Source organism: Apiospora phragmitis (assembly GCF_038363925.1).
Source record: "Apiospora phragmitis strain CBS 135458 chromosome Unknown utg000002l:1.0-5516284.0:1.0-5523493.0, whole genome shotgun sequence".
Taxonomy (NCBI): domain Eukaryota; kingdom Fungi; phylum Ascomycota; class Sordariomycetes; order Amphisphaeriales; family Apiosporaceae; genus Apiospora; species Apiospora phragmitis.
This window is the reverse complement of record NW_027117400.1, coordinates 5,103,547-5,130,590: the sequence shown is the minus strand read 5'-3', so window position 1 is coordinate 5,130,590 and position 27,044 is coordinate 5,103,547. Positions and strand designations below refer to the sequence as shown.

Genomic DNA, 27,044 nt, shown 5'->3' with positions numbered 1-27,044 from the left:
TTGTCGTGCAACGTTTGCTCCGGTGTTCTCCGGCCCCATCGCTCGATGTCACCCAGATGGCGTGTTTCGTTGGCTCATCTGGGAAACCTGATCACTGATACTTCCTGGGGAGAACGAGCACTATGTTACTACCCACCATACAGTTACCTTCGGTCGTCAAAACCAATGCTGGGCTTTACTTTGGGGGGAGAGTGAGACGATTTACTCCTGTTATTAGGGCTAAGTGACACAGATGCAAGTCATGTATATATAGATTTAAACTTTGTAATGATGATATGTCATCTGTCTACTGATCCATCCCCGGTCTGGAGGCTGATCCGGCTCTTGGGTGTCCTTGGAACCGTCCCAGAAAGGCAATATCGCTGTACCGCGAAATGCAACCTCGACCACGCCATGTGCGCTAAGAAGGGCCAACGACAGTCTCCTACAAGGCTTGTTCTATTGCAGAAACGACTGACGCCGCGCCGCTTGACTTTGACCGATAAATGTAACTAAAGCCAGGACACCAATCCCTAGGCCCCAATGAAGTTGAATTTCTTTACTGTCGTTCGGTCCGCTATCTGCTCTTCTCTTTCTTTACACCTAACGACTTCGATCCATTAGTTCTCCAGCAGCTGCGTAATACCGCACCGATCGTTCAACATGGCGGCGGCGGCAGTACCCAGCCCAGAAGGACCGGTGTTTCTGGAGAACATGCAACCCGTCGTGTGGATCGTGACCATCCCCTTCGCCACCATGTGCCTGGCTTCTATCCTGATTCGTCTCTACACCCGAAGGTTCCTCGCAAAGTCCTTTGGGGCGGACGACTGGTTCATGCTCGTTGTCATTCCCGTCTGGATCGGCCAGCAGTACATTGCGTGGATGTGGACCATTCTCGGCGGCGGCCTGTAAGTTGACGAGGACCTTGGATATTAGACGGATATGGTCAACTCATACTAACTCAATTTACCTTTTAGGCATATAGGAGTCGTCCCAGATGAGAATGTGGCGCGGATAAATGTTGTACGTATCACTCGATAAACCCCTGACTCAACTCAGCATCATGGTTTGGCGCAAACCTGAAGGAAAGGGAGGCTGACCATGGAGTTTTCCCACGACTCCAGTATCTCTTCGCCGAGGAGTTCTACTACCTGTTTCTCCAGTTCCTGATCAAGATGTCGTTCCTCTGCTTCTATTTCCGAACCCTCACCACCACCACCCGATTCCAAAACGCGGTATACGTCGTCATGAGCCTCGTTTGCTGCCAGACGGTCAGGACCTGGATCTTCTACTGCCTGCAGTGTATCCCCATCGACGCCTACTTCCACCCCGAACTCTATCCCAACAGAAGGTGCGTCGCATCGAGTCTCTCATACTATCTTCCATCGGTTGTCGTAAGTACTTTCGCCCCCTGCTTGCTCATCTCACTCACTCCCTCTCCCCCTTTCTAAAGGCCCCTGACATACCCCTGGTTACCTAAACTAACACGCGCTGACTTGCCCTCCCATCCAGAACGTCTCCATGGACGCCATAATCTACATCATGCCCGTATTCCCGCTCTGGCACCTGCAGCTCTTCCTCCGGTGCCGCCTGGGCCTCATCGCCATCTTCACCATGGGCGGCGGCGCCGTCACCGTGTCGCTTCTGCGCTTCATCGTGCTGTGGCAGCTCAGCAACAGCGCGGACGCCACCTGCGTCTTCGGTTCCGTCACCATCGTGACCTCGATCGAGTTCGCCGCCGCCGTCATCACAGCCAACATGCCGGGAACCGCGGCCTTCGGCACGTTCGGGCCCGGAGGCGGGGTGAGCAGTCGCCGCGGTGGTGGTGGGCACCCTGGGAGTGGCAGTCGCGGGGATGTAATAAGTGGGGGACATGAGTTGGAGACGATCGGGGCCAAGTCTTCGAGGAAGAAGAAATGGTCGGCGTTGGACAGCGTGCTGGAGACCCGGGCCGATGAAAACGCATCATGGGCGAGGACGGAGAGCGAAGAGAAGTTGACGGAGTGCCCCCCCCCCCCGGAAAGGCCTTTTGAGAATATACACACAAGTCGCAAAAGAACAACATCAGTCTCACGTCTGGAGTTTATACACATGTGAAGTTGGCGTCAGGGGTTCGAGGTCCGAAGTGCCACCAACAGCCTGTGTGGCCAGTGGCTTTAACTGCCCAAAAAGGGTCGAAATTTCCCTCGCCATCCCTTCCTTGGGCGCGTACTGTGTGAAAACTTGAAAATATGATTAAACCAAACACTCCGCATCCAGAAGACCTGGAACCATTTGTAACTTCCCTCACCACCAAATCAATCTTAGACTGGATGCCACGATTAGCCACTGGTCCCTTGTCCGGTATCAGAAAGTAGCATTGTGCGATATAGGCCATCAGACAATGCGAATCGTTTTTCTGTGGCCATGTATCAGGCTGGTTCAAAGGTACATGCAAAAGTCCCACTCCCACCCGCCGATACTTTTCGTCCTGTGCAGAGGTCTGGACTAGCAGAAGACCAAGGAAACGATGCTACATGGGCAATGCCAGAGCGATTAGTAGGTAAAGGTTGCTCGTTGTACACCCAATCACTTACGTAGCGCATGCAATCGCGACTATCGCACCGTAAACACTTTGATGGATTTGATGGGGTAAAGCCCCGTAACCCGATTCTAAAACCCCGTGGCTTCATACTGGATGGGGATCAGTAGGGTGCATGCCTTTGGGCGGGAAGAGGTATTAAATACGTACGGTCGATTGCAGCTCGCACCATCCGTCATTAGAGGCAGAACATGAACTGTGCTGTAATGATCATCATGGTCGAAATACGCCACTCCTTGTAGTCGGGGGCTTGGAGAAGGCTCCGTAAGAAAGAACGGCACCAGAGACGATTTCACGGCTATTTTCTCAATCATATCTTTGAGTTGAGGGAGTGGCGGGCCGGAACCGGCTGGTTCCTCGTTAGCTGAAACCCCGGAGTTATAGCACATGATCGCGCATCCCTTCGGCCGTCAAGGCACTCGACTCCTCCACCTGGAATTTGTTGTGAGTAAGGACAGGTTCCATTTCAGATATGAAATCGCGTTCGAGCAAAAACGATTTGCGGCCACCTCTTGATGCCCACGTCCAAGAGGGCAACTCGACAAGATCCTGCGCGAGATCCTCCGAGGTAGGCGGATCATAGTTCACCCAGAGAAGCTGGCTGGGATGCTGACGTAGGAAAATTCCTCGGTTGTACGTGTCCCCGGACTTTTTCGCCCACTCGGTGGCGTACCCTTTGCATGGCCATCAGGCGGTCCGATTTGTACGTCAGTCGCCTTCTTGAGAACTCCTCTATCAACCAGTCCCAGGGCGGAGTTTTCTGGTGGTTGCCTGTGTTGTTTCTTTCGTTGAGACACGCCTCTCTGCAATAACAAGTCGGACTCCCTGGCATGAAATGAATGGACCTTCTCGCAAAGTAGGCTTCTTGCAGAGCCCATCCTCTTTGTTGGAGCGGTCCCCACATTGGCACGTTGGCTCGCCCGGGAGCATGGGCGCATGCGTGGACAACACCCTGGATATCGCCGTCCTCTGTATAGTAGGGAAGGTCAATTGTGGACAGGCGTCGGGATCCAGTAACAAAGCAACCTCCTTGTGCAATCGCCGAACCAGAGGCGGCGATAACCAGAGCATCATTTTCGTAGACGGTCCCCATGCGCCCGGCTTCGGATGCCCAGTCATCTTTGTCTCCTTGCTTGAAAGGTTTTTGGTAAGTCGCCAAAGTCGATCCCGTGGAGACGATCTTGGATTGTTTCTTTGGTGGTAAGAAACGTCTGTGTATCCGGTGGGCCTCAGCAGTAGCTGAGTGCGCAGTATTCTCCCCGCAACCCGTTGCTTTGCAAAAGAACTATATCTCCAGCTGTTCCATGGTCCAGATCAAGAATACGGGTAGGCAGTTCCATTTCGCTGTCCTCGTCTAACCGGCGTCCGGATATGGCTCTTCTGCACCTTTTGTGCCCAAGACGGCAGGTTTCCTACCAGGTACGATAAAGGCACATTGCCTCTGCCGCGCTATCTGACATTAAAGGCAGAGTTGTGCTGAAGGAACCCGAGGCAGCAGCAGGGGTGCCTGAGAAGAGTCATTGGTTAATTCAGCTTCGAGGTGTGTAGAAAGAAATACCATTGTCCGCCCAGATGGACATGTACGTGTGGTTGGGGTATGATGTCCGTGCTGCGTTTTGAGTTTGAGACTCGGCAAACCCGCTGGCCATAGAGAATAAATTGGCTCCGTCTGCAGACTTGTGAGGCCCCAAGGTGAGTTCAATCGAACCGGCTACCCAACCTTTCACGAAGTGGCGATAGAGATAGCGACACAAACGACAACTCGGGTCATTTCGAAAAATGGTAACCGACCATTCTGGCCGGCAACGTGCTTGTTCTATCAGCACACTACGCCAGAGGTTTTGGCAAGTTTCGCATAAACTCATTGTAGAGTTGGTATCGTCTGGTACGATGCTGAGGTGTCTTGCCAGAAAGCCTGATAAAAACGACATATCCGGAATGGAAACCGAGTGATGAGGATCTGGACTGAATAGAGTGAAGACTGGCCGAAGCTGTGGATTGCTGGAAGTGGCGGTAAAACGTTGCCAGTGTTGTGTGTATGTGTTCGTGGCTGTGTGTGTTGGGAGGGAAGAAATCAGTCTTCTTCCCCTTGGAGGCATAAGAAAGGGAAAACAGAAGGGGGAGAAGGACGGCGTCATGTGCCATTTTGTACCATCAACTCAGGTGCACAATTCGGGTTCTGTTTGGACCTCTTACGAAATGTACCTACTTTCACTAAACCCAGATGACGTTCCTGCCTAAAGTCCCAAGAAGCATGCTAGGCCAGCAAAGCGGGTTTAGGCAGCAATACATAAAGAGACACGCCCATGGCTAGAGGGGAAACGGAGATCGTAAGCCATCAATGGTCGCTTCAGCTAACCCGAGGGTGCGGTAACCAACAGACCTCTTTCCTGTGGGCCCAATTAATGGAGTCACTCTACACCAGCGTGACAGTATACATGAACCGCTCGTCCACGTCCTCGTAAAGATGCCTCGGAACCTCGGAGCCTTGGAAGTGCTTATCTAGGATCGAACAGCAATCAACCTCGTCCTCTCCATCATTCACAAATAAGCCGGCAGGACTGGTGATCCCAGAAAATGAGACGTAGCCCGCCCGGCGGACGAGCCCATTTGACCCTACTTGCGTAAGTACCAGGCGATCATAATGGTCCACGTCATAAATTCCGGGTTGCTTTAGACAATCATTGTTACATCTTGGATGCACGTCAGTAACTTCCTCCCTCATCAACGGCCCGATTGGGAAAATTGAAGGCCTTTCTACGTACTCTAGATCGGGCTCGGTTGGTTCTGGTGCTTTGGAGTCGGAGACTACACCCCCTTGACCGAGTAGAAGATATACCCCTGAAAGAGGACTTTCTCCCAGAACTCGGTCGAACACTCGTCCAGACTTAAGAAGAAAGACTTTCCTTGTCTCAGCTCGTCCTGGCCAAGCACGACGGTTTGACAGCATATCTGGCTACGGTCATGCCAAGGAAATGGCTCAGGTGCTCGCAAGATCGTCGCTCGGCATATTGGAGCCCGGACCTTGAGGAAGCTTGACACTACCGTTCCGTACGGGTCGTCCAAGGCCGTGGTGTGTACATCCACTACTTTGGCCACAGGGTTGAATCTGGTGCTAGTATGGCGTGTTTTTATCGAAACACCGCCATTGACAGACAACCAGGGACCAAGATGGTATAGAGTGACTAGCCCGCTCAGTGGACGTAAACGTGTACCACATCATCTCCTGGACCATATATGGCCGCCAGAGGCCACATAAGTAGTCCTTTGGTTCTAGTTTTAGCAGAAAGGCAAATGTACGCGCCAGCCCGGCAATAGCGATGGGCCTATCTGAGATGAAGGTCAACTGGCCTTGAGTTTATGATTCTATCAGCCGATACCATAAAGTATATAGCTTTTCCTGTTTCCTGATGCTATAAGTGTGCAGGGAAAACACGGATAGTGACCTCTCCGGGGTTCTGATAGTGCCTGGGGAAACATGGAAGGAGCTAGAGACACACTCGGATTTCATGAGCTCCACACATTCCCAATCTACCTGGTCATTGCTAAAGTGAACGACACGAGGAGACATGAAGCGCTCTTGAGTGACCCAAGACCTTGTTTTCAGGGGTGCCGTCTCCACATATTTGTCCCAGTTCTTGACGTGGCAGTAATAAGGGTTATTGTTGGCGGTCTGATCTTTAGGATTGAAATCTGGCTGGATCTCGCTGTCTGAACAGTCCACCACTCCTGTCGGCTGCGGAGTGGACAGAAATATTGACGGAGCAGTTTTTATATACCTGCATCATTTTCGAGGCTTCGATAGTCCAATCTGATGTACTGTCTTGCATAATGCAAAGCGCATCGATCCATATGTATTCAATACCAAGTCTGGTCGCGGCGAGTATGGCTTCTTGAAAGGTCAAGGGCAGTATACTCCAAGGGATCTGGAGTAGGAAAGTATCGATGTTGCTAGACAATAGCTTGATAGCCACGCCATTGGGGTCCCAACAGTGACTTAGTGTAGCATAACGCTGAGTGTTGGTATCCAGCTCTAGCCCGCGTACTAGGCGGATCACTGGAGTACACAACCCAGGCATATGCTCAATCCGAATCAGCCTGGTAGGGAGACCAGCAGGGGAACTTACAAGAGTCTGCCATTTCTGGCAGCTCGCGTGCTTTGTGCGGCAGTTGGTCAACTAGGTCTGGATCTTGTCGAATGTCTCATCTGACCAAGTTCCTCGGCTTGAGAAAGGAGTTATTTCTGTGACTTGATGATTACCTAATAGATAAATAATTTACCTGTTAATTAGTATCTGTAATCGTGGTACACAAGAAGAGGAAAAGGAGGGAAAACAAGACAAGGCAGGAGCGAGGCTACCGTGGAGTTTCTCGAATGTGATCCATGAGTACTCCCTATCAGTGGGGCTCAGGAGTATTCTCTCCTTACCCGGCCAGACCTTCCACCGAGGGGTGCCGTGTGGAGTTCCAAGTTGGGCCAAGCTATCGCCTTCCGCATCGGAAACATGCGTCCCAAATCTCTTCGACTCGGGGCATTTCTGTTGATACCTAGTAAAATACAGCATAAGCGGCACCAATTACTATCCAGTGATTGCCAATCGAGCCACTTGCCTGGGCCTTTCCTCACATTGGCATTGAAACAATCCCGGCAGGACTTGCAGAGCACACCGTCCCAGGATAGATCTGGAGACCCTAAAGGTTCCATCCCCCTAAGAAGACAGGGACTCTGCCCACCTATCTGGACTGTCCAAAAGATGGATAGGAACAAATGATCTAGAGTTACCAGTGAAGTATGAAGAAGACTAACACTTGGGGTGGAAATTGGGCTGGGCTGCGTTGGTGGATTGGCGCCGGGATATTCCCCGCATTGCTGCCTGGACTAAGACCCAATTGAGATGCCCGGAATCCCCGGCCTGGTTGTGTTACGGTGAGAATCTATCCGTCCTCACCCCCTCTGAGCTGTGCACATCCCGGCATGCGCCCTGGCGGGTCGAGTTCCCGAACTCCGCTGGGCAACCTAGAAGACGACCCATAGCAGCAATACCGGAGTTAGCCCCAGATATATGATACCCTCACGACAAGGACGAACATGAGACCTGGAGTGGAGAACATCAAACTAGACACGTTGTAGCACAAGCGAGTTCTTCTGGATTTGTTTGAGCCGCTGAGCGTTGGTGATTCACAAAAGATGACAAGACTCGGGCAAAGATTACACATCCCTTTGGTGGTCAAGTTGAACATCAAGTTCTCGTAGCTGTCACGCTCTTGATGCGGCACTTAGCTATACGGGCTCGTAAGAAGGGATACTGGAGAGGAGTCGAGTTAAATCCAGCTTTTACAGAATAAGAGTTATACGTTGCCGACCAATCACTGATGTTGGATCCCCTCCCCCTAAACTTGGGCATCAGGAGTGTGCTGTAACTACAAACTTGGTGCGGGTTGGGCTTGGCAAGGATCAAATAGACACATAGGTGCCATTACGAGACTCGGCCTACTTGGCGAGTGCCAGGTGAGCGCCGATGCAGGTCTCACAGAGTGGTCTCTACCATATGCGGGGTACTCAGGCCTGGATCCAGCACGTCGAGCTCTGGAGAGGAGGGAAACCGGCATTTGCGACTGAATTGCTACAGTGATTTTAAATACCCGACATCATAGTGATGATATTCGTTCTGTCCATCATCACATCAACACGCATGGACTCGCACTCGATGAAGCCAGATCAATACATCATGGCTACGTCGGACGGGATGCGTTGCGGCCCAAGGCTGCTGTGCGACGGCCATTCCGTCAAGTGGGTGTAGGATATCGAATTATCCGCTGGTCTATTCAGCACAATGCATAATGCAAAAGCCCGGGAGTTGGCCCGCGCGATTGCCACAAATATGTATAAGCGGGACTACGAAGACATAAAAACATGAGCAGGACCCGATTCGCTCGAGGCCGCGCAGTCCTCTTGGTCTCGTAGAGTTCGTTTGCGTCCCAACTCTGTCGCAGATTTACATCCTGTAGCAGACGAGCACTACCTTAACCTAATAACTTTAAATCAACGTCAAAGGAAGTTTATTCCCATGGCGCCGCATGTGGGGAATATCTTGCCGACTACCTGGTCCGGATTGATTTCGGGCTCTGCCGCATTGATTCTCCTCATCGGTGTCGCTGCGGCGGCTTGGCGCGTCATCTACAGCCTCTGCTTCCACCCCCTGAAGCATTTCCCGGGGCCATGGTATACGGCCTGCACGTCGCTGCCTCTGGGCATAGCAGGCCTGTCCCGATCCGAGCCCGCCTGGCTCTGCAGTCTCGTCGAGAAGTACGGCAGTGAGTAATGACAAACAACTCTAATCATGCGCTGGTTATTTACTCCACATGTGCATGAGCACATATACGCGAAAGTTTCAATACTAACTAAAACCTTGGCCCAGAGAACGGCACCCCCATCCGCATCGCCCCCGACCTGCTCCTCTTCCACAAGGCCCGCCAGCTGCGCGACATCTACTGGGACGCCGCCTGCAACACCAAGGGCGGCATCTACCAGCACGAGGCGATCGGCCCCACCTCCCTCTTCACGACCACCGGCGCCGACGACCACCGGAAGCTGCGCAAGGCCCTCGGGGGCGCCTTCTGGTCCGTCGGGACCCTGAAGAAGACGTGGGAGGGCCGGATCGACGAGCTCGTCGTGAACTGGGTCGCCAACCGGAGGCGCGACGAGGAAATTGGGAAGCCGGTTGTTTTGAGCAATAAGACGTCGTAAGTTGCATCATTTGTGCCGTTACCTGTCGCCCAGAAAGGGATTGTCGAATGCAGTATGCTGAACGTTTGAAATATGATTGGCGGGGGACACAGTGAGTTCGCGGCAGACGTCATGACCATGGTCCTCTTCACCACGCCCTGGGGCTTCGTCCGGAACGACCGCGACGAGCGCGGCATGCTGCACGCCTGGCGCGCCGGCACGGGCCTCTTCGGCCTTGCGGTGCGCTGGCGCTTCCTGCGCGAGGTGGTCCTGGGCTCCCGGCTTATGCGGGACTACCTGCTCCCGAAACTGACGGACGAGTGGGGCAACGGCTGGCTCATGGCGCAAGGGATGCGCGAGATCTCGAACCGCCATGGCCGGTTGAGTAAAGAGAAGGAGGGGACGTGCCTCTTTTACGGATGCTCTGCAGAACGCCATCGATGCGCGCATCGAGGACGAGCCGCTTAGCGACACGCAGAGGCTCGCCAACATGACCCTCTTCATCCAAGCCGGCGCCGATACTACCGGGACCGGGCTCGGCGCCACCCTACGACTTATCCTGAAGCACCCGGACGTGCTGGCCAAGGTGTGCGAGGAGATAGCGGCCGCCGATACCAAGGGCGTCCTAAGCAACCCCGTGGTCCAGTACGACGAGGCGAAGCAGCACCTCCCCTACCTCAGCGCCTGCATCCGCGAGAGCCTGCGTCTGCACTCGCCGATCCCGAACCTATTCTCGCGCCTAGTGCCGCCAGGAGATGGCAAGACGATCGACGGGTTCCACATCCCAGCCGGCACGGAGATGCTGAGCCACGCCGTAGTAGTGCAGCAGCTCGACACCGACGCGTTCGGGCCGGACGCGGCCGAGTTCCGGCCCGCGCGCTGGCTCGAGGGCGGCGAGGCGCGGGCCGCGCGCATGGAGGCGTGCATGTACACGTTCGGCATGGGGCCGCGCGGCTGCCTGGGCAAGGAGCTGGCCCTGATGGAGCTGCACAAGCTGGTGCCCGAGGTGCTGCGGCGCTTCGGTGTCGAGGTGCTCGAGGAGGGGCAGTACTGCGCGTGCGGGGGGATCGCGTATCTCCAGCCGGGGTTGCTTGTCAGATTGACGTCACGGGGGTAAGTTAGGCCGGTAAGATCGGGGTGCTTGGGTTTGGTTTATGCGGCAATGAAGGATGTGGGAGATTCTTTTTCATTCGATAGTTGATCATGTGCCATGACGTCTGAGATTGTCGGTGGGAATGCGGTGCCATTTCAGAATTTTGATGATTACATTCCAGGAAGAAGCTAACTGCAGTATTGGGTAGTTCAAGGTAATTTCGATCGAAACCCAGTGCACATCTGGTTCCAAGCCCTTTAGCTTCTCAAAATCGCCGACATCTCGTGCTATGTTCCCAAAGATTGCTCCCTTCCTTAAGTGGGAGATCGTAGTCATAGCCCAAGAATGTCGTGCGGCGGTCAACGTTGGACGTTTCCATGAAGCCTTCGTCGACCCATGGACAGTCGCGAATGCACTGCTGCGTCAACTCGGGGTCTGGAATTGTTGTTGTATTGGATAACGTAGTCGAAGTGTGGGGGCTTGAATGTTCTGGTCCCCGGGGATCGTTTCTCAGGATGCGGAACCCTTTAAGGTGGATGCGTGCAAGATGGGGATATCGCTCCTGGGTCAGGGTTGCCAGCAAGCGGTGGATGAAGTCCGTGGACTTTCGATAGCACATGACCTCGTATTCGCAGTGCTGCGGTGGAGGCGGGCCCCATGGGCGACACCCGATGAGCATGACATCATCAAGTTTGAGGCCAGGGCGTTCTCCTACTTCGATGGATATGTCTTTCACCGTATCCTTAACGCTGGGGCTAGGGTCAGCAAACATGTCTGACGTATACTTGTGCAGCAGTGTTGTGGAAGAACCCAAATTCGTTACGCTCATCAGTACTAGAATCGAAGGGGCTGAGCTTGATGTGAACCTGAGCCAAAGCAGACAAGCAATGCTGACATAGGAACCGCAAGGGGAACCACATGGGCCCAGGGAAAATGGCAGCATCGCCACTATCTTGACGTGCCCATATTACCTCTTCGATGCCCACATGGCGACTCGTACGACTGTAGTTGTTATGGCGGTGCATTATCGCCTCGGTCTTTGGCATAGGACGACTACCGGGGCCGGGCATGGCACCTTCCTCTTGTAAGTAGTCAAGCTTTAGACAGCGAAGTTTGCTCTGGTCGAGAGAGGTCACTATGGCTCTGACAGTAGGCCACGTTCAGCATACGCCCAAATACTTCCCAGGTGCGCATGCAGATATCGCATATATATGGTTCACCAAAGTGCCAGCTCGCAGAGCTGCACCATACAAGAGTCCAGGTAAAAGACTTGACGTGCGTGGAGAGCTCCGGGCGGTCAGTCAAGAGACGAAGAAAGGCGTGCTGGCGCCACTCCAGGTCGTGAGGGCGGTACTTGTCCGAGTAATCAGCCATGGCGATCACCTCGCGTACGGGAAGGGGAACCTGCTCTTCATAACAGTCGTCTGAATCATCACAACGTTGGGTTCAGTACCTATCCCCGTCGTCGAGAATTTCACCTTTATTGTGGCAGCTGAGGTCGACATGCTTGAGCAGAAAGGGCAAGGAAAAGGCGCGCCATGAGCGGGAAACGCGCCCGAGGCGGGCGAGGGTCTCGCTGTCGCCGATCAAGGTGTCACAAATAAGACACAAAATGTCGGCTGGAGGGCCACCTTTCATGGATGAGTGATGCATAGCCTCTGTGAAAAACTTGTGTATCAATGATATTACTTCAAAATAATGTGTTGGAAGGTGAAAGTGAACTTGAACACGGAAGGTTCTCGTTGGGCTTGGGCAATCTTCAGCCAACCCCGCTTGACGCTTTTGTGACAGATCAAAGTTAGGCGTCTGTTCTTCTGGTCTGCTATTGAGATCGTTACTGTCATTGCAAATGCCGAAGATCAAATGGAAATGCTGATCGCCCAGTACCCCTGCCTCGAAGCAACCTGACACTTTAATCATTTACCAGCCAGTCGGGTAGTCAACGGAGCAACCAAAAACAAATGCATGATGTCGAGAGATGTCGGCCTGCGTGAATCGCATGGACAGTTGGTGGATTATATAAGCCTCCGTCAATCAGTTGCATTTTTTTGGGCATCCAGATTCCACTCCCTTTACCTTTGCAACCGAGGGTCTACATATTAACGACGATGGACCCCGAAACCAAGTCCTTCGTGGTCGAACAGTGGGCTGAGTATGGTGCCATCATGCTCATCCTCTGCGCCCGGCTTGCAGTACTCATTCGCGTCCAAGGGGTTCGTCAGCTTGATGGGGATGATTACTTGTCTGTTCTGGCTTTTGGAAGACATCCCCTCTCTCCTGGTTTACCCCAACACTGGTTTCGACAGCCCCTTTGACCATGCTAGCATTTGTTAGGTCATTATCACGGTCATGTCATTTGCGGCCCAGGGCGTAGCGGAAAATGGACACAATAGGCAAGTTCATCGAGCCCGAATCAATGAAGGGCATCGTACTTTCCGAAACTGAATCAAGTCTAAAAACAAATGATAGGGTGCCCCCCAACGAGGCGGCGAGACTTCATATTGTCACCGAAACCCCAAAACTAGCCGATTCACTGGCGGTTGGCTCGAAGTGGTTCCTGGTTGGATAGTTCACCTATTCAGGCTTCGTCGTAGGTGGGCCTTCCATTCCACAGTGAAGGCTCCTGGTGCTTACACCCCCTTTTTGTAGCTAGTGGACGGAGAAACTGTGCATCCTGTTTCTGCTCAAGCGCTTGACTCGTGGCCTTTGGATCGAGCGTCTGGTCAAGCCTATGATGGCCATTGTCGTCACTTGCTACTTGATCATCGTTATAATCGCCACAACCTACTGTATCTCGTTTCACAAGTACTGGCAGATAGATCCCGATCCCAGAAGTAAGTATGAAGTCTCCTTTTTACCACAGCCAGGAGATGCTGATTCGTGCTTCTAGCCCGATGTCATCCTGACACCCCTGGGCTCTACATGGCTGTTTTGATCATGAACTGTTTGACTGATCTCGGTATTGCCGCTATTCCAATTCCGGTGATTACATATCCCGGATGGCGAGAATGTCGTTCATATTGCAGTGCTCGCCCCAGGCCTGCAGTCGTGCGCCGTTGCATGCCGGGTCCAGCGTGGCAGCCACGTGGAGCAACGCGACGTCCTTGACGTTGATATGGATGACTAATAAGTGTGTTATGTGAGCCAGGGAAGTATATCAATTGTTGTCGGGGTTCACTTACTGGCTTGAAACAGAGCCCCAACTTTCTCATCGCCATCATACAAGTTCTTGATCCATGGATACGGATTTTCCAAGTGCCTCTTGACGAGGGCCTTGCCAAGAACGGTGGCCGGGCTCACGACGTTGAGGGTATAGTGTGGCTTGTTCCTCTCAGCAAAAGCCCAAACCGCCTTCTCGGCCTCGACCTTGCTGGCCTAGTAGACGGCGTGGCCGTGGTCAAAGGTGCCAGACGGCGGCGCGTAGGCAAGCTCGACCGCCCAGTCGTTCCACGAGTCGCGTCCCACGTGGTGGTGGGCAGAAGTCACGCCCGGGCGGATGTTCACGGCGGTGGCGATGGAGCTGATATAGACGAAGGACTTTACCGACAGCTCGGCGAGCGCAACTTCGAGAATCGAGGTGACGCAGTTGACGACTGGTGCAATCACTTGGCTGGGATCGTCCGCGAACGTGAGGATCGACGCGATGTGGACGATGGCCGAGGCGCCCCTGATCGCTTGGTCGAACGCGTGCTTGGCTCCGAGGTCTAGCACGTGGACGAGCTCGAGGAAGCCGCTGTCGGCAAACGGCTTGAAGACATCTTCAGTAAGCCATGCGGCACTTGGCAAGTCCCGGATGGCGCCTCGAACTCGGTAGCCGCGTTCGAGAAACTGTTTGATTGTGTGGGGTGCTACATAACCGGTTGCACCGGTGATGAGGACCAAGGAACCCTTGGGGATCGAGACTTCGGGGGTCGTCATGATGCGGAAGGGGGATAGTCTGTAGCTGGGTGGAAGGGTTATTACTGTGTCTGAGTTGATACGGAATCGGTCTACGAGTCGTGCATCTCTTGGAAGGTCGAAGCACTTTATATATCCGTTACTCGTCGGCAAATCGAAAGGGCCGTCATACTTAAGAGAAGCAACTACATAGATTACTAGGCATCGGTAGGTAGTGTGCAATACTTGGCCAACAGCCCTCAAATGGAAAGAGCAACTCTTGGCGATGTCCTTTGCTGCTGATAAATGCTAAACGTAGCTAATACGAAATATATGTGGATATCACATAGCGACTATGATTAATGCTAGGCCGGATTTGGAAAGTGCAAAGCTTGGCAAAAGCTGACAAATACGACACCGAGCCAGCCGCAAGAGGCCAGCTAGTATTATCATCAACGGGTGGTGCAAGCCAGCCTTGGCAGACAATGATAGTTCACGCAACTGAATCGTGATCAACATGCCCATCAACAGAACTGGTAATATTGCCTTCATCCACTCGCCTTATTCCCAAGGTCCAGGCGCAGGATTGAGTGCATCGCAGGGCCGAGGAGGTAGAGGCTCCCCCCATCCTAGCCCCTGTTGGGTTTCTGGCGTCGGGGCGCAGAGACCCCTTCGGGAGCTTTGCCAGGCGCCTCAACTCCACTGAGGACTTCCTTTTGGATTACTGTAAGCGAAAATTCCACCAAGCCGGCAAATGTACTTAGTATTCAGCTGACCCGACATAGACATGCAAAACGTTATACCCTGTTCACGGATTCAAGGCAATAGAACGAACCATCCAAGGGTACAGAGGCTGGCCAGTCAGTTCGTACGACTTGCCTTTGACAAGTTACAGGTCCTTGCCGGCGGTGGCAACTCAGCTCAGAAACATATACAAGGCGCCATTCAGATGACCAAGCATAACGGCGCATTGAGCAAGACCGATCTGGACGCATTTCCTTACGACCTTATCCGGAGAGACATGGCAGACTCTGCCAGGTAACTTGAGAAGATATTGGCGATGTAATTAGGGTCTACGGGCGCTGGCTTCGATGCTGTCATTCTACCAGTGGTGTTCCCGTTCTCACTGGAATGCCAATTTCACACGACATGGCTCGCAGCCATAGAATGTGCATTATTTAAGTATATAAAAGCGTACTCGAAATACGTAGCTCTTGATGGTATACTCTTGCCGGGCGGTTTCCATATTTCCCCCATCTCTACACGTATATCCCCGTCTCTGTGACCGTCTTCATTCTCACCTTCGTAAAGTGCGTTATCATCATCGCTCTGGGCGGCCGCGGCCTGCAGGTTCGTCTCCAGTATCCGAGGACCCGCGTTGTCCAGGCCTCTGGCTACGACGCCGGATGCAGCTGTGCTCTCATCTCGCGGATGGTCCGCGATATCTCCTCAGATTCACCGGGCATGAGCCCTTCGGCCCAGATTCCGCCCCGGACCAAGTCAATGTCGAAGCTGCCATAATCCTCGTTCTCCCAGTCGGGGCTGTGTCGGTCCTTTGGGTTCGCCTTGAGCATCGACGGCAGGGTGCTGTTCATGAGCTCCTTCCAGCGGGGAGCTGTACTGCCTCTCGTGGGCCGCTCGGAGACCGTCGACGATGGTGCCGGGCCGTTGGACGTCGCCGTAGCTGCCTATCGGGCTGTCGTCCCCCCCCCCCCGACCCGGATGACCTCGAGGCGGCGCCCGTTGGCGTCTTTGCCGAGGTAGTGCCACGGATCGACTGCACACGCACCTCCGAGGAGCGTCGCCGCGATCTCGACAAAGACGCAGCCCTGGGAAAAAATGTCGGACCTGACGTCTCGCCTGGGCCTCCGACTGCGGCTCACCACCTCCGGGGAGGCGTTGGAGAGGCAGTAGAACGAGTGCAGCAAGGTGCCCCTGGCGTCCGTTCGACTCCTCACCCGCTACGGTAGTCCGCCCGGAAGTCCTCCAGGTTGCCGTCGCTCGCAACGGAATGGAGCCGACCGTGTAGACCGACGTGGCATTTGTGATGCACTCAAAGCTAGAATGGGATGCGAGTCCTCGCTGGCCGTGATCAGGCTGACTTGATTTGGCCAATGTTCATCATAGCTATTGGCAAATACCAGTTCTAGATTCGGAAAAGAGGAAGTCAAACAGGCCCTGATTCTTTTCCCCGCCTCTATTTGTATATCGAACTGACAATCCCGATTCTTTCTTTTCGGGGTCGATAGCTAAATCTGCAACTGTTTCAAGCGCCTAAATTGACAGAAGTTGTCCTCGGTCTATGCAGCCACTCAATGATGCGCGCTGAAAAGCCAATTGCTTATCCCTGTTGTGACTTCTGGTAAGTCTCAAGTACTTCGCATGTTACTAGAATACATTGACAAATTCTCGCCGCCTCTCTACGTACTTGATCGTTGACAAACTGAATATGACTGTGCCACTTGCAATGCTAGTGAATAGCTTCCTGTGAACCTTCATTTTGATCCCAAGCATATAAGGCACTAGGCACGATTCCTTAGAGTTTCGCCAAGTCCACGATTGGCAGTTCCGTCATATGAACCTTGGCAGCTCCAAGCGGAACGAGGCGGTACTCATTCACGCCACTGGTACATATGACGTTAGTGGGCACGCTACCAGGGGTCGTGCTACCGTTTAACTCTAATAGTAAAGGCCAGTCGATCTCGCAGCCGCGTACACTAATACACGCGGGCGCGTGGAGATAATCAAACACTGATCCTTCCGTTCCTACGCTGTTTTCTGTCAAGGGCCTATATGACAGAGTTGACGGATCGATTGCCACGTTCCAGGGAAGACTGTTGCGAATCTCGTAATCCTTGGATTGAGGGGGCCTGGGTTGTTGTGTGGGTATGCTTGTGAGGGGTGACATATCAAAACCAACATCCAGTGCGTATAGCACGTTACCCACGTATACTGATATGGCCTTGTTTTCTCGCTCCTCTATCCGTATATCAACACCGATGGTGACGGCCACGGTCGCTTGTCCTGAAGCCAGGGGTATCTTGTGCAGTCCTGTATAGCTATCGGGCGAGAGGGTCGAGACCGAACTCCCATTGATTGTGAAGGAAGACCTATCCGGTACGTACCAGGCAGGAACGCGTATGTATAAGTCCACAGCTTGGCTAGCTTCGATAGTATAGTTCAGGACATTATGGAATGGGTAGCCAGTCTCGCACTTGACCGATACTGGGTTGTTGCCTAAAGACGTCGATATGGTACTGGGAGCAAGGAGGGAATGAACAAGCCCTGTTTCGCCAATTTTAGACCACGAACGACCGACGAACTTGGCCCATCCTTGTGGAGAATTGACAGTGCAGCAGGCCTTTTGAGGCGCCAAGCCCCATATAGTGGCATTACCAGCACGGGCTGAGCTGAATACGTCTTTTCCAAGGCCCTCTATGCCCCAAGGACCATTGGGTTGGTCTGTGTACTGGTGCGCCCAGTAGTCCGTGGTAAACATAACGGGGATAGCATTGAAGTAGACCCGTTCTGCAAGATCTGCGTAGTTGTTTTCTCCCAGAGCTTGGTATAGATACGCAAGAGAGTAGCCTGTCTCAACGGCAGTGCATAGCTCACTGCCCCTGAAAGGGTGGAGGTCTTGCGTATAATCGTCCGCGAGAATGGAGCCGGAGGGAGATGAATGGTACTTGAATGTCCAATCCACGGCATCCCTTGCAGTCCGTACCAAGGTCTCGTTGTGAGTGAAGCGACGGACAACGGCAAATGTCTTGAGGCCTAGCACAAGACGCCACATATCAGAACGCCCCTCGCGACGACACCATTGCAACACATGTGGTACTCACCTTGGGCAATGTTGACACCGTGGATGAAGGGGTAGAGGGGATTTGATTTGTTAGGTGTCTCTACCACCTTCTGATAGACTTCCTCGGTGTACCACACATCCCAGTTAAAGGGGGTTAGTCCATGAAGCATTTCCATGTTCTGCCAGATGATCTTGTCCTGGTCTGAAGGGTGATTGTCCAACAACCACTGCGCCACAATGATGAAGTCGGCGTACCGCACCTGGCCCCAACTGCAGTTCACATTGCCGGGGCATCGCGTATAACCAAGACCGTCATCGAGAAGCATACTGTTGGTGAGACTCATGAACTTACGCAAAGCGTCGACGATCTGAGGCACCCAGCCAGTATCGGCTTCTGCCAACTGGGTGAGGCCAAGCAGAAAGGGCGTGCGGCCCCAGAAGTTCCGTTGTCCTTTGACCTCTGGGCCAAACCAACCGTCATCGCTCTGCAGCCCAAGGATGATTCTGGCAGCTTGGTGCACCTGCTGTTTGAGCCTTTCATTGCCAAGGGTGTAGGCAAGTGGCACTATACCGTTGAACCAGTAAGGCAGTGCTTCATTGAGTGAGCTATAATCATGACCTTTTCCAGACCCAGGTGGATAGAGCCAGGTCGAGTCGTTAACGATACGGTAGAAATCCCATAGATGACCAGGTAGACCATCAGCGCTAGCCTGTAGCTCACGTTGCAACCAGCCGGTTGGCTTGATGGAGCCGAGCGACAAGGGAGTAAACAGCATCGGGATGACTAAAAGTTCAAAGTTAAGATGAATTAGAACAACTCGAGGAATAGGTAACCTTACGTGCACCCTCGCTCTCCAGAGCTCCAACCGATGCTGCCGCTGCCATAATGATGAGGTGCATCAAAGCCATATAGCTTATTGCAGTGAGATGAAGAAAATAGTGCCAAGGAGGTAGGAAGAAGCGAATAGTCTTCCAGCCGCTATCACAATTTGAAGTGATGAAGGTGAAACAACATCGGCTAAGCTTACGTACCTACCTGCCCTTACCGCTACTTTTATCTGCCAGTAATACACGTCGCGGGGGCACAAGGATTATAAACTTTAAACTACTTAGCCGAAAAGCAACGCTATCTCCCACATCAGAACAGTCTCGTGACTCGCGAGCACTCCAACCCTGACGAGCGGGGTCCCAAGCGCTCTTATTAGTAACGGTATATTAGTTTGTCGTTATGAATTCGTCGAAGTGGCCAGCCAGTCACGATGCTACTCCACATACACAACTGAACCTAAATAGACATCTCTGGATATATTTTATCAAGACAGTGGGTGATAGGTTTTGCCTATGTAAAACGCAAATCAGGCAATGCTGTGCAAGTGACAGCCCTTTGGAACCTTGCGTTGGGGTCTGGCGTTTTGTGACAAGGGTATAAGCAGCGATAGCCGAGGATCCCGACACCCGAAAATCGACTTCTTGATTCGGTAAAGGGGATGCAACATCACATAAAGGGACAGCAGATGGACAGCAATCTACGTGGAAGGCATTTGGCAAATGCTTGTGTCTGATAACTACCGACAACGCTGCGAAATTTCAACAAACTTAAGCGAAAGCTTGTTCCCTGCCAAGAGAAGTGATTTTCATTCCTGAAGCCCATATTGAACCTCTCGACCGTTTCCGTCATGGGATGTGCGAAATGGATAAAAGTATATCAGATCTTTTGCATCTGGAAAGGCTTGTTATCCTGGGGTTGTAATTACCCAGCTAATTATATGGTACACGTCAGACATGGAGTTGCCGTCCCATTTGTGCGCAACGCAATTGACCTTTCTTTTTTTTTTCATTCCTTCGTCGTTTGGGGTGTCTCCTGTCATATTCCACTTGACCCTCGACGTGCCGGCTGGTAGTGGCATCACCTGAGCTCACTCAGTGCCCTGCTGCTAACTTCGATGGTCCATGCAACTCCCCATTTCGCAACGGGGATCCGGCTTTGCTCCCTGGAACGCCCCATGAAGGATCTAGAGGATGAACACCCTCGCTTATCCCGCCCAGTAGACGAATCCAAGTCCTGGGATTGGGAAACCCCATGCGCCAAGGAATTCGCTAAAGGGCAAAAGCCAGCTTGGGCCAGTCTGCGGCTGCTGCTGGGCCTGCTTCTTGTTATTACTCCCCTCTGGCCACCCGTCTCTTGGAAAAACTCTAAGTTTCCAGGACAGTGGTTCAAGTGAAGATGCCTGCGTCTTCTCCTATAGTACATGGCTAGCTTATGGCATCCTTCCAGATCGATCAGAAGTTTCTTTCAAGATGCAGATGGTTAAGAAGTCGTGTTAATGCTCACATTAACTTGCCTATTTGTTTCCACATTCCACTCGCGATACCCTCTTGCACATGCAGTGGTAACTCTCTGGCGCCTGCGGAGGTGTTAGCAGCTGATAGGTCTTGAGGGTTTTCTTCGTACTCTTATTTCTTCTGTATCTTTTCGTACTCGAGCTCGCCACCATGACCGTCAGAGATCCTACTAGCATGGTGGCTGACACCATAATCCCCGAGGAGCTGGGCCAGACGCTGTTGGTGGTGACTATTGCGAATCTCTATATTCTTATCCAGATCGTTTTCGATTATAAGCTGTCGCACATGACTGGCGAAGATAGGTTTGGTCATCTGACTGAGCTCAGTGGGATAGCGCTCCTGCTGGCCCTTGCCGTTTTCCTCTAATTATCCTGAGCAGCTTCTTTTGATCAGTGGCAAGAAGACGCTCAAGTTGCTTGGAGATTGGGTGATTCGATCGAGTGATGATAATGCGATGATAGACGTGCGGTATCACAATAGCTCAGGTAGCTAGAGTAAGCAGGGAACGTACCGAAACTACCTACTGGTTGTTTTTGGCGAGGAGCCTGGTACGGCAATTGGGCCAGTTGCTACGCTAGTTGGGGCAATGGCCACGTCGGCTTGCATGAGGGGGCTTATGTGCATGCAGCCTCAACATGGCTGTGCTAGCCTGTGTGCCTCTCAGGCGGACTCTTAGGCGCCCAGATGAGGGGTAGGTCTCACTCTCATACCAGAGATCGGTTCAAGCTGAGAACCAAAGCCAGCTCTAGGGCCGTATCAAAAGTCCAACTCCCCATCTTCGAAATCTCAATGACGAATGCCTCCAGAGCGCCAATGTTCTGACATCACTCTCGGCGAGCTGAACAATGGCCACTGCCAATTTCCCCTGGCTGACGGAAGCCTTCGATTCGGCTCGTAAAGATTTCCTGAAGAACGTCAAACATCCCGACAGGTTCGATTTCACTCAACTGGTCACCGCTGAGGATGTGTGGAAGGCGACGGATGAGATCCAGAAGAGCCAGGCTAAAACCAAGCCGCTCAAGGGCCTTCATCGAATTTGACCGTTTCTGGAGGCGCTCACTCAATTCGCCGCTACCATTGAGGTTTTCGTTCAAGTCAAGCCCGATATACTGGCGCTCATATGGGTAAGATGCTTTCTTCTTTGTCTCACTGCAGCACTCCTAACAAGCGACCAGGGCCCCGTGGAGTTTTTACTCCAGATCTCCAGTGCGCTCAGCTCTGCATTTGACAAAATAGTCAAGGCCTTTGTCGACATTGGAGATTTGTTGCCTCTCTTCCAGAAATACCACTTGATTTTTCAAGAGAACGACGACTTGAAGCGAGTAGGCTTTCACTTCGAATGATATCGTATGTCGTTAGGATGATGTGGTGGTTGCTCAATACTACATGATCCCTTGTTCTTGTAGATCCATGATACACCATTACCCGTATACTATCAATTTGTAAGTGCCTAGAATTTTAGCACGAAAGTGGAAAGCGGTGGTGGAGATTGGAGACCTACTTCTCAATCTGATGCTCCCAATTAGGAAGTGCTGATCTATCAGCTCTGGATTGATACTTTTTCGGATAAGTCCAACAATAAAATACTTACTGCTTAATGGTGCGACGATCAGGGTTGGACCATGTGTTTTATATGTGCCAGACTCCTCACGAATCAAGGAACCCACGATCAACGAAAGAGCTGTAAGGGTCTTGCCCAGGCCCCTATCCTGTGGAGACCATTAGCCGACTAGGGTATGAACATGTTCCGAAACTAGCCACCTTACATCCGCAAGGAGCCCACCGAGGCATAGTGGTGGCATTTCGGACCTCTTGGCCTTCGTGACAGTATTCAAGTACCTTAACCTGTCATTGGCAGTTCCAAGAACATACAGATTGCATCAAGAAGCTTTACCTGATAGTATTGTTCTTCTTATCATGCGTAGTGGTTCATAAAGAAGGAAAGTCATTGTCGTAGAGTCGGCCCGATTCTTTCTCGACCATCATGGAGAGAGCTTTGACTTGGTGACTGTCGTAAACGATGAGCCAGATTACCAGTACTTGCAAAGGAGATGACAATAACTTTTGAGCCCAGTAGTGAGAAGCCCACTAACCCGGGCTATGTTGAAATTCGATGGGCCGGTTGCTGAGTCGAGCAATTCGGAAATTTCGCTCTTCTCAACAGTGCCCAGTCCTGGAGCCTTCTTCGACTCTGATAGTTCTTTCTCATACGAGGGGACTTGCTCAATGCCAGGTCGAAGCAGCCAGTGGGGGTTATGATAGGCGGTGGATCTGTCATACGAATCCGGTTGTTGGAGGTACCATCCGGAATCAGAGAGGTAGCCTCCAATTGGCCCAGCGTCAGACAGATGGCTGTGGAAAAGCAACTCAAGCGTATCCGGAGGCTTAGCTGTGCTACAAAGCTTCACCTCATATCATCTGAGACCTTTGATCACAGCTACTGTCGTCTGGGAAACGGTGCCCATCGAGGCGTTGGACTCTGCGTTCCGGAGAATAGCAAGAGGACCACACACCTCGATCTTGACCTCCGCAGGCTTTTTGGTCGGTGCTTTCGATTCATAATACCTGGCATCGTGCAGCAGAACCTTCACGACTCGTCAACATTTCGAACTGGTAGCGAAAAGGGTGTTTTAGCTTACAGCACCAAGACAGGTGTCATAGCTGGTCCTAGCTGGCAAGTCTTGATATCCAAAGGGCTCGTTGGCAGCAATCACCTCGGTAGGGGCATTGCCGTTATTTGGTACGATTGACGTGTCCGGAGCTTCCAGACGACCTTCTTTCCTCCCAAGTGCCACAGAGCTTGACTGGAATGCATGTTGTTCTTCTGTCTTCGTGTCCTCCATTTCTATGTCTGGTTGACCAAGATGGCCAGTGAAGTCCATAGAGGGCTCCGTGGATATTAGATCATCAGCACGGCTCTGGAAGCAATCCGGGGGTTGGCTTGATGAGAAATCATTCAAGTACGGAAAAGCAAAGCCCTGGGTCAAACCATCATTGTCCATGGAGAACTCTGAGGTTTCCATCGAATTCGCTGAGCCGTATCCCACCCCTGGAGTATTTTCTATATGATCGAGTTGCTCCAAGGCGGGATCGAGCCCCATACTCCATGTATAGTCATGTTGAGCTTCAAATTGGGGTGCGCAGTTGAGGGTCTGAGTAGACCGGGTGTAAGCTGAGTTTGGTGTAGGCTCAGGTGGGCGGTAGAGCCCCTGCAAGGTGGTATTCGCGCCGAGTAGAGGATGACAAGCGAGCCCGCTCTTCACATCAAGTTCTGGCACAGGAAACATTGCTTCTACGCCTGGGTTCTCACAATTGCCATCGTAGAGTTTGTCAGACACCGGAGAGCATTTGCTCAACAATGTATTCTCAGGGGTACAGTTTCGTTTAGGTGAACTGCTGACGGTGCCTAGTTCGTCTTGGCTGCTGAAGTGTCTCTTGGTGGACTCCCAGCGTGCAGGCGGGACATCCAGATAGGAGTTGCTGCCGAACTGGCGTTGCATGGTGTAGGGGTGTCCGACAAAAGGGGGAAAAGGGGGGCAGTAGAACAGCAAATTGGCGGCTGGCTTGTGTGGTAAAGCTAGACTTGACAAAAGTAAGGGGAAGATTTTATGAAATTGAATTGCCGGAGCTGGATTACCCTGCTCAGCCTCACTCTCTTCAGGCAGACTCATAAGGCAGATTCCTAGGGCAAACTGGCGCTAAGATTCGTGGGCGTTATGCCAAGGCATCGACCTGCATACACCAATCATCGTCGATCTCACTGTGTTCAACTTGGCAGTTCCCCATTGGATGAAGGCTCTGTGCATTAGGGCTTGACCATGTTTTTGCATTTTAGACACCAACTTCCAAGCAGCCTGCGATCGTCTCAGTAGCGCATGGAGGACTGTTGCTGAGCGGGCGCACTGTCACTCCATACATTTTGCTCTGCGGCAAACTCCATTAGTATATGCAAGCACCGTTCCTGTAGCAGAAGTCTGATATACACACCAGCAAAGGGTAAAATGGCGCAGCCAAGAAAACCGAATCAGGGCCAGGGCAGCAAAGAAGTCATCCCACCGCAATCCGCGAGTGCCTGGACGCTCGGGAGCAAATAGGCGGAGTGTTGTTGCGATGAGACACAACAGGACCGTGACTGCGGGAATAACCGCGATTTTGCCCTCTAATGGATCGTTGACGAATTCTTGGAAACTCAGCCCCATGATGTCGTCGACTCGTCCAGGTTGTGTGCCAAAGTGACAAAATTGCCCGGATGGGCATTCAAGGCAACGGAATGTCGGCAACGTGCAACCGCGAGACAGGGTTGGGTTGGCCTTACTTGAACTGGACACAGAAGGTAGAAATCCTGCCATCGGGTAACATGCTTCAATGTCGGGTTGGGTCAAGCTTCCGAGTCCAGTCTGGGGCATGGGGCTCGGATGTCTGTCCTGAGAGCACCACGGGCATACCTGAGACTCTTGGAGACGCCCTGTCCATGTTTTGACAATAATTTCATGGTGGGTGACACAGAAATTAACCACCCGCCCACCGAACCCCACTTGAATACAAGGGGGCCAGCAGCTAGGGGGTGCTTGGAGCCTACCCCCTCTATCACCTCCCCTCTCTTCGCTTGTACTCCTCCAATGTCAGTGATAGAGGAATCTCAATATTGCATTCCCAGAAGACTTTCACGACGGGCTATCAACAGCTTGGCCATCAGCAAGCTCCTACCCTGCATTGCTGCATTGGTGAGTCCCAGTCAGACTTGTCTTGAGGTGTAGCTGATCTTGCTGATGCAATTCTACCTGACCATCACCCATACAGGCCATTGCCTACTGCCTGGCCTGTGCCCGAAAACCTCAAGTTGCATCCGCTCGCCAATTACCCGGGGCCAGAACTTGTTGCCGTTCCCGACATTTGGTGGGCGTACACCCGGTATGTGTGCTGTTGCATTTACTAGACTACATCTGGAGAAGGCGATGACTGTGGCCGCCACACTGACGCAATCATACTTTGGCCAGGGCGACGGGAAGGTACCCGTTAGTAGTCGAGGATGAAAGAAAATCGTGGAGGGAAACGAAAAGGGGGATTTAGCCCCTGAACTCCACCATGGGTCCCCCTTTATAGTATAATAATTATTATAGCATATTTGATCAAGAGCAGAATTGAGGTGCAATATTAAGATTCAACTAGTGAATCGAGACTATAGGCTGAATACCACCTATTAAAATCCGCCGTGTCTTATAACTTAAAGCACCCCTCTATAAACCACCCCTTCGCGGACTAGAAAACCTATTAAATATACCCTTTTAATTTAAAGTTATTTCTATAGTTAAAAGTAGTTAAGATATATTATTTTTTAATATTTTTAATAATAATATAGTTTTTTATTTTTATTTTATTATTTTTTATTCCTTTTATATTATTTTACGGCTTACTTAATATTTTAATATCGATAACGTATCCTATAAGCGAATATCTTATATAAGCGAATATCTTATATAAGCGAATATCTTATATAAGCGAATATCCTATTTTTTTATACCCTTTTTAATAAAATATAAGTTAATTTTATTATAACGTATTTAAAATATTAAAATTAATCGGAATTTTTATCTTTAGATATTTCTATATTATTCTAATAAGTACGCGTATTATACCCGGGCTCTCCGTAGATTCTATAACGTTATAAGCGTGTCCTAAATATCTTCGTATAACTACTTTTCCGACGCGATTCGTTTTATAACTGTTTATTAATGTCTTTTTAAAACTATAAGTCTTTTTTAGCTTATATACGAAGTGATCCTCTATTTTATAGCCGTTTTTTTTTCGTATGGCGGCGCCGGCTAAGTATTTTATTTATTTTTCGAAATGTCGCGTTTTTACTTTTTAAAAGAGTAATTCGGTATATAATATATATTATAACCTTTACGATCTAATTAAAACTAATTAAAATAAATATCGGAAAGTTATTTTAATATTGTACGATACGGTTTCGAACGTATTCGGTTTAGGATTAAGCTTTAATCGGGTTGTTTAAAGTTTTTAATTCTTAAGGAAGAGGTAGGCCGAAAGACGTCCCCGGAGGTATTAAAGTACGTAGTTTTATATCTAATTATGAAATAATATATTCTGGATTATATAAAACGAGTCCTATTTTTCGAAAGCTTCCTTATATATTTAAAACGGTAAAAATCGCTTGGAACGCTTTTAAAAACGCTAGTAGGAAGTCCTCCTTTAAGATATAGGTGATATACGCCTATATAAAATATTTAATTTCTTTCCCGTACGTTTTTTTTAATATACAAAAATAGCCGATATTAAAAGGTTAAAGTTTATACGATAAATAAGAAGGTATATAAAGTATAATAATCGAGTTTTTTTTATAATAAAGCTCGAAAGTTATTAAGTAATAACTTTTATAGCCGTTTAAGATTAAGAGGCGATAATAACCCTTCGTATAAAACCTAGTATATTAATTAAAGTATTAAATCTAATCCTCGTTTTTTTATTCGTAATTTAGTTATTTTTAATAATTACGATTACTTAATCCTTTAGTAATAGGCTATTTTCGTATTAAGAAAAGAGGTGCGTTTTTTTAATAAAAATAATATATAAAAAAATAGCGTAACCGTGTAATCCGACGCCCTAAATAATTATAACTTAT

The 27,044-nt window shown here is 50.9% G+C and overlaps 10 protein-coding genes across 10 annotated transcripts; 4 read left to right on the top strand and 6 right to left on the bottom strand.

Moving 5' to 3' along the window:
- Positions 1 to 642: 642 nt before the first annotated feature.
- PG994_002375 (uncharacterized protein) lies at positions 643 to 2,076 on the top strand (the record flags this gene model as incomplete). Its single annotated transcript, XM_066853784.1, has 4 exons — positions 643 to 887; positions 957 to 1,002; positions 1,065 to 1,373; positions 1,492 to 2,076. The coding sequence occupies 4 exons, from the start codon at positions 643 to 645 to the stop codon at positions 2,074 to 2,076; spliced, it is 1,185 nt and encodes a 394-aa protein (XP_066721925.1).
- An 862-nt stretch (positions 2,077 to 2,938) lies between these two features.
- PG994_002374 (HET-domain-containing protein) lies at positions 2,939 to 4,209 on the bottom strand (the record flags this gene model as incomplete). The annotated part of the gene is made up of 4 exons (XM_066853783.1): positions 2,939 to 3,157; positions 3,234 to 3,845; positions 3,920 to 3,972; positions 4,119 to 4,209. 4 exons carry the CDS (start codon positions 4,207 to 4,209, stop codon positions 2,939 to 2,941), a joined length of 975 nt encoding a protein of 324 aa, XP_066721924.1.
- Positions 4,210 to 5,675: 1,466 nt separating this feature from the next.
- On the bottom strand, positions 5,676 to 6,738 carry PG994_002373 (uncharacterized protein; the record flags this gene model as incomplete). Its single annotated transcript, XM_066853782.1, has 3 exons — positions 5,676 to 5,886; positions 5,941 to 6,296; positions 6,340 to 6,738. 3 exons carry the CDS (start codon positions 6,736 to 6,738, stop codon positions 5,676 to 5,678), a joined length of 966 nt encoding a protein of 321 aa, XP_066721923.1.
- A 1,890-nt stretch (positions 6,739 to 8,628) lies between these two features.
- PG994_002372 (uncharacterized protein) lies at positions 8,629 to 10,404 on the top strand (the record flags this gene model as incomplete). Its single annotated transcript, XM_066853781.1, has 4 exons — positions 8,629 to 8,875; positions 8,980 to 9,304; positions 9,401 to 9,691; positions 9,756 to 10,404. The coding sequence occupies 4 exons, from the start codon at positions 8,629 to 8,631 to the stop codon at positions 10,402 to 10,404; spliced, it is 1,512 nt and encodes a 503-aa protein (XP_066721922.1).
- Positions 10,405 to 10,645: 241 nt separating this feature from the next.
- PG994_002371 (uncharacterized protein) lies at positions 10,646 to 11,152 on the bottom strand (the record flags this gene model as incomplete). The annotated part of the gene is made up of 1 exon (XM_066853780.1): positions 10,646 to 11,152. One exon carries the CDS (start codon positions 11,150 to 11,152, stop codon positions 10,646 to 10,648), a length of 507 nt encoding a protein of 168 aa, XP_066721921.1.
- Positions 11,153 to 13,366: 2,214 nt separating this feature from the next.
- On the bottom strand, positions 13,367 to 14,298 carry PG994_002370 (uncharacterized protein; the record flags this gene model as incomplete). The annotated part of the gene is made up of 3 exons (XM_066853779.1): positions 13,367 to 13,503; positions 13,563 to 13,755; positions 13,816 to 14,298. 3 exons carry the CDS (start codon positions 14,296 to 14,298, stop codon positions 13,367 to 13,369), a joined length of 813 nt encoding a protein of 270 aa, XP_066721920.1.
- Positions 14,299 to 15,650: 1,352 nt separating this feature from the next.
- PG994_002369 (uncharacterized protein) lies at positions 15,651 to 16,378 on the bottom strand (the record flags this gene model as incomplete). The annotated part of the gene is given in 4 exon segments (XM_066853778.1): positions 15,651 to 15,944; positions 15,975 to 16,085; positions 16,105 to 16,315; positions 16,359 to 16,378. The coding sequence occupies 4 exon segments, from the start codon at positions 16,376 to 16,378 to the stop codon at positions 15,651 to 15,653; spliced, it is 636 nt and encodes a 211-aa protein (XP_066721919.1).
- A 414-nt stretch (positions 16,379 to 16,792) lies between these two features.
- PG994_002368 (uncharacterized protein) lies at positions 16,793 to 18,943 on the bottom strand (the record flags this gene model as incomplete). The annotated part of the gene is made up of 3 exons (XM_066853777.1): positions 16,793 to 18,030; positions 18,099 to 18,842; positions 18,898 to 18,943. The coding sequence occupies 3 exons, from the start codon at positions 18,941 to 18,943 to the stop codon at positions 16,793 to 16,795; spliced, it is 2,028 nt and encodes a 675-aa protein (XP_066721918.1).
- A 1,608-nt stretch (positions 18,944 to 20,551) lies between these two features.
- PG994_002367 (uncharacterized protein) lies at positions 20,552 to 20,767 on the top strand (the record flags this gene model as incomplete). Its single annotated transcript, XM_066853776.1, has 1 exon — positions 20,552 to 20,767. One exon carries the CDS (start codon positions 20,552 to 20,554, stop codon positions 20,765 to 20,767), a length of 216 nt encoding a protein of 71 aa, XP_066721917.1.
- A 479-nt stretch (positions 20,768 to 21,246) lies between these two features.
- PG994_002366 (uncharacterized protein) lies at positions 21,247 to 21,744 on the top strand (the record flags this gene model as incomplete). The annotated part of the gene is made up of 3 exons (XM_066853775.1): positions 21,247 to 21,366; positions 21,454 to 21,525; positions 21,577 to 21,744. The coding sequence occupies 3 exons, from the start codon at positions 21,247 to 21,249 to the stop codon at positions 21,742 to 21,744; spliced, it is 360 nt and encodes a 119-aa protein (XP_066721916.1).
- Positions 21,745 to 27,044: the final 5,300 nt, after the last annotated feature.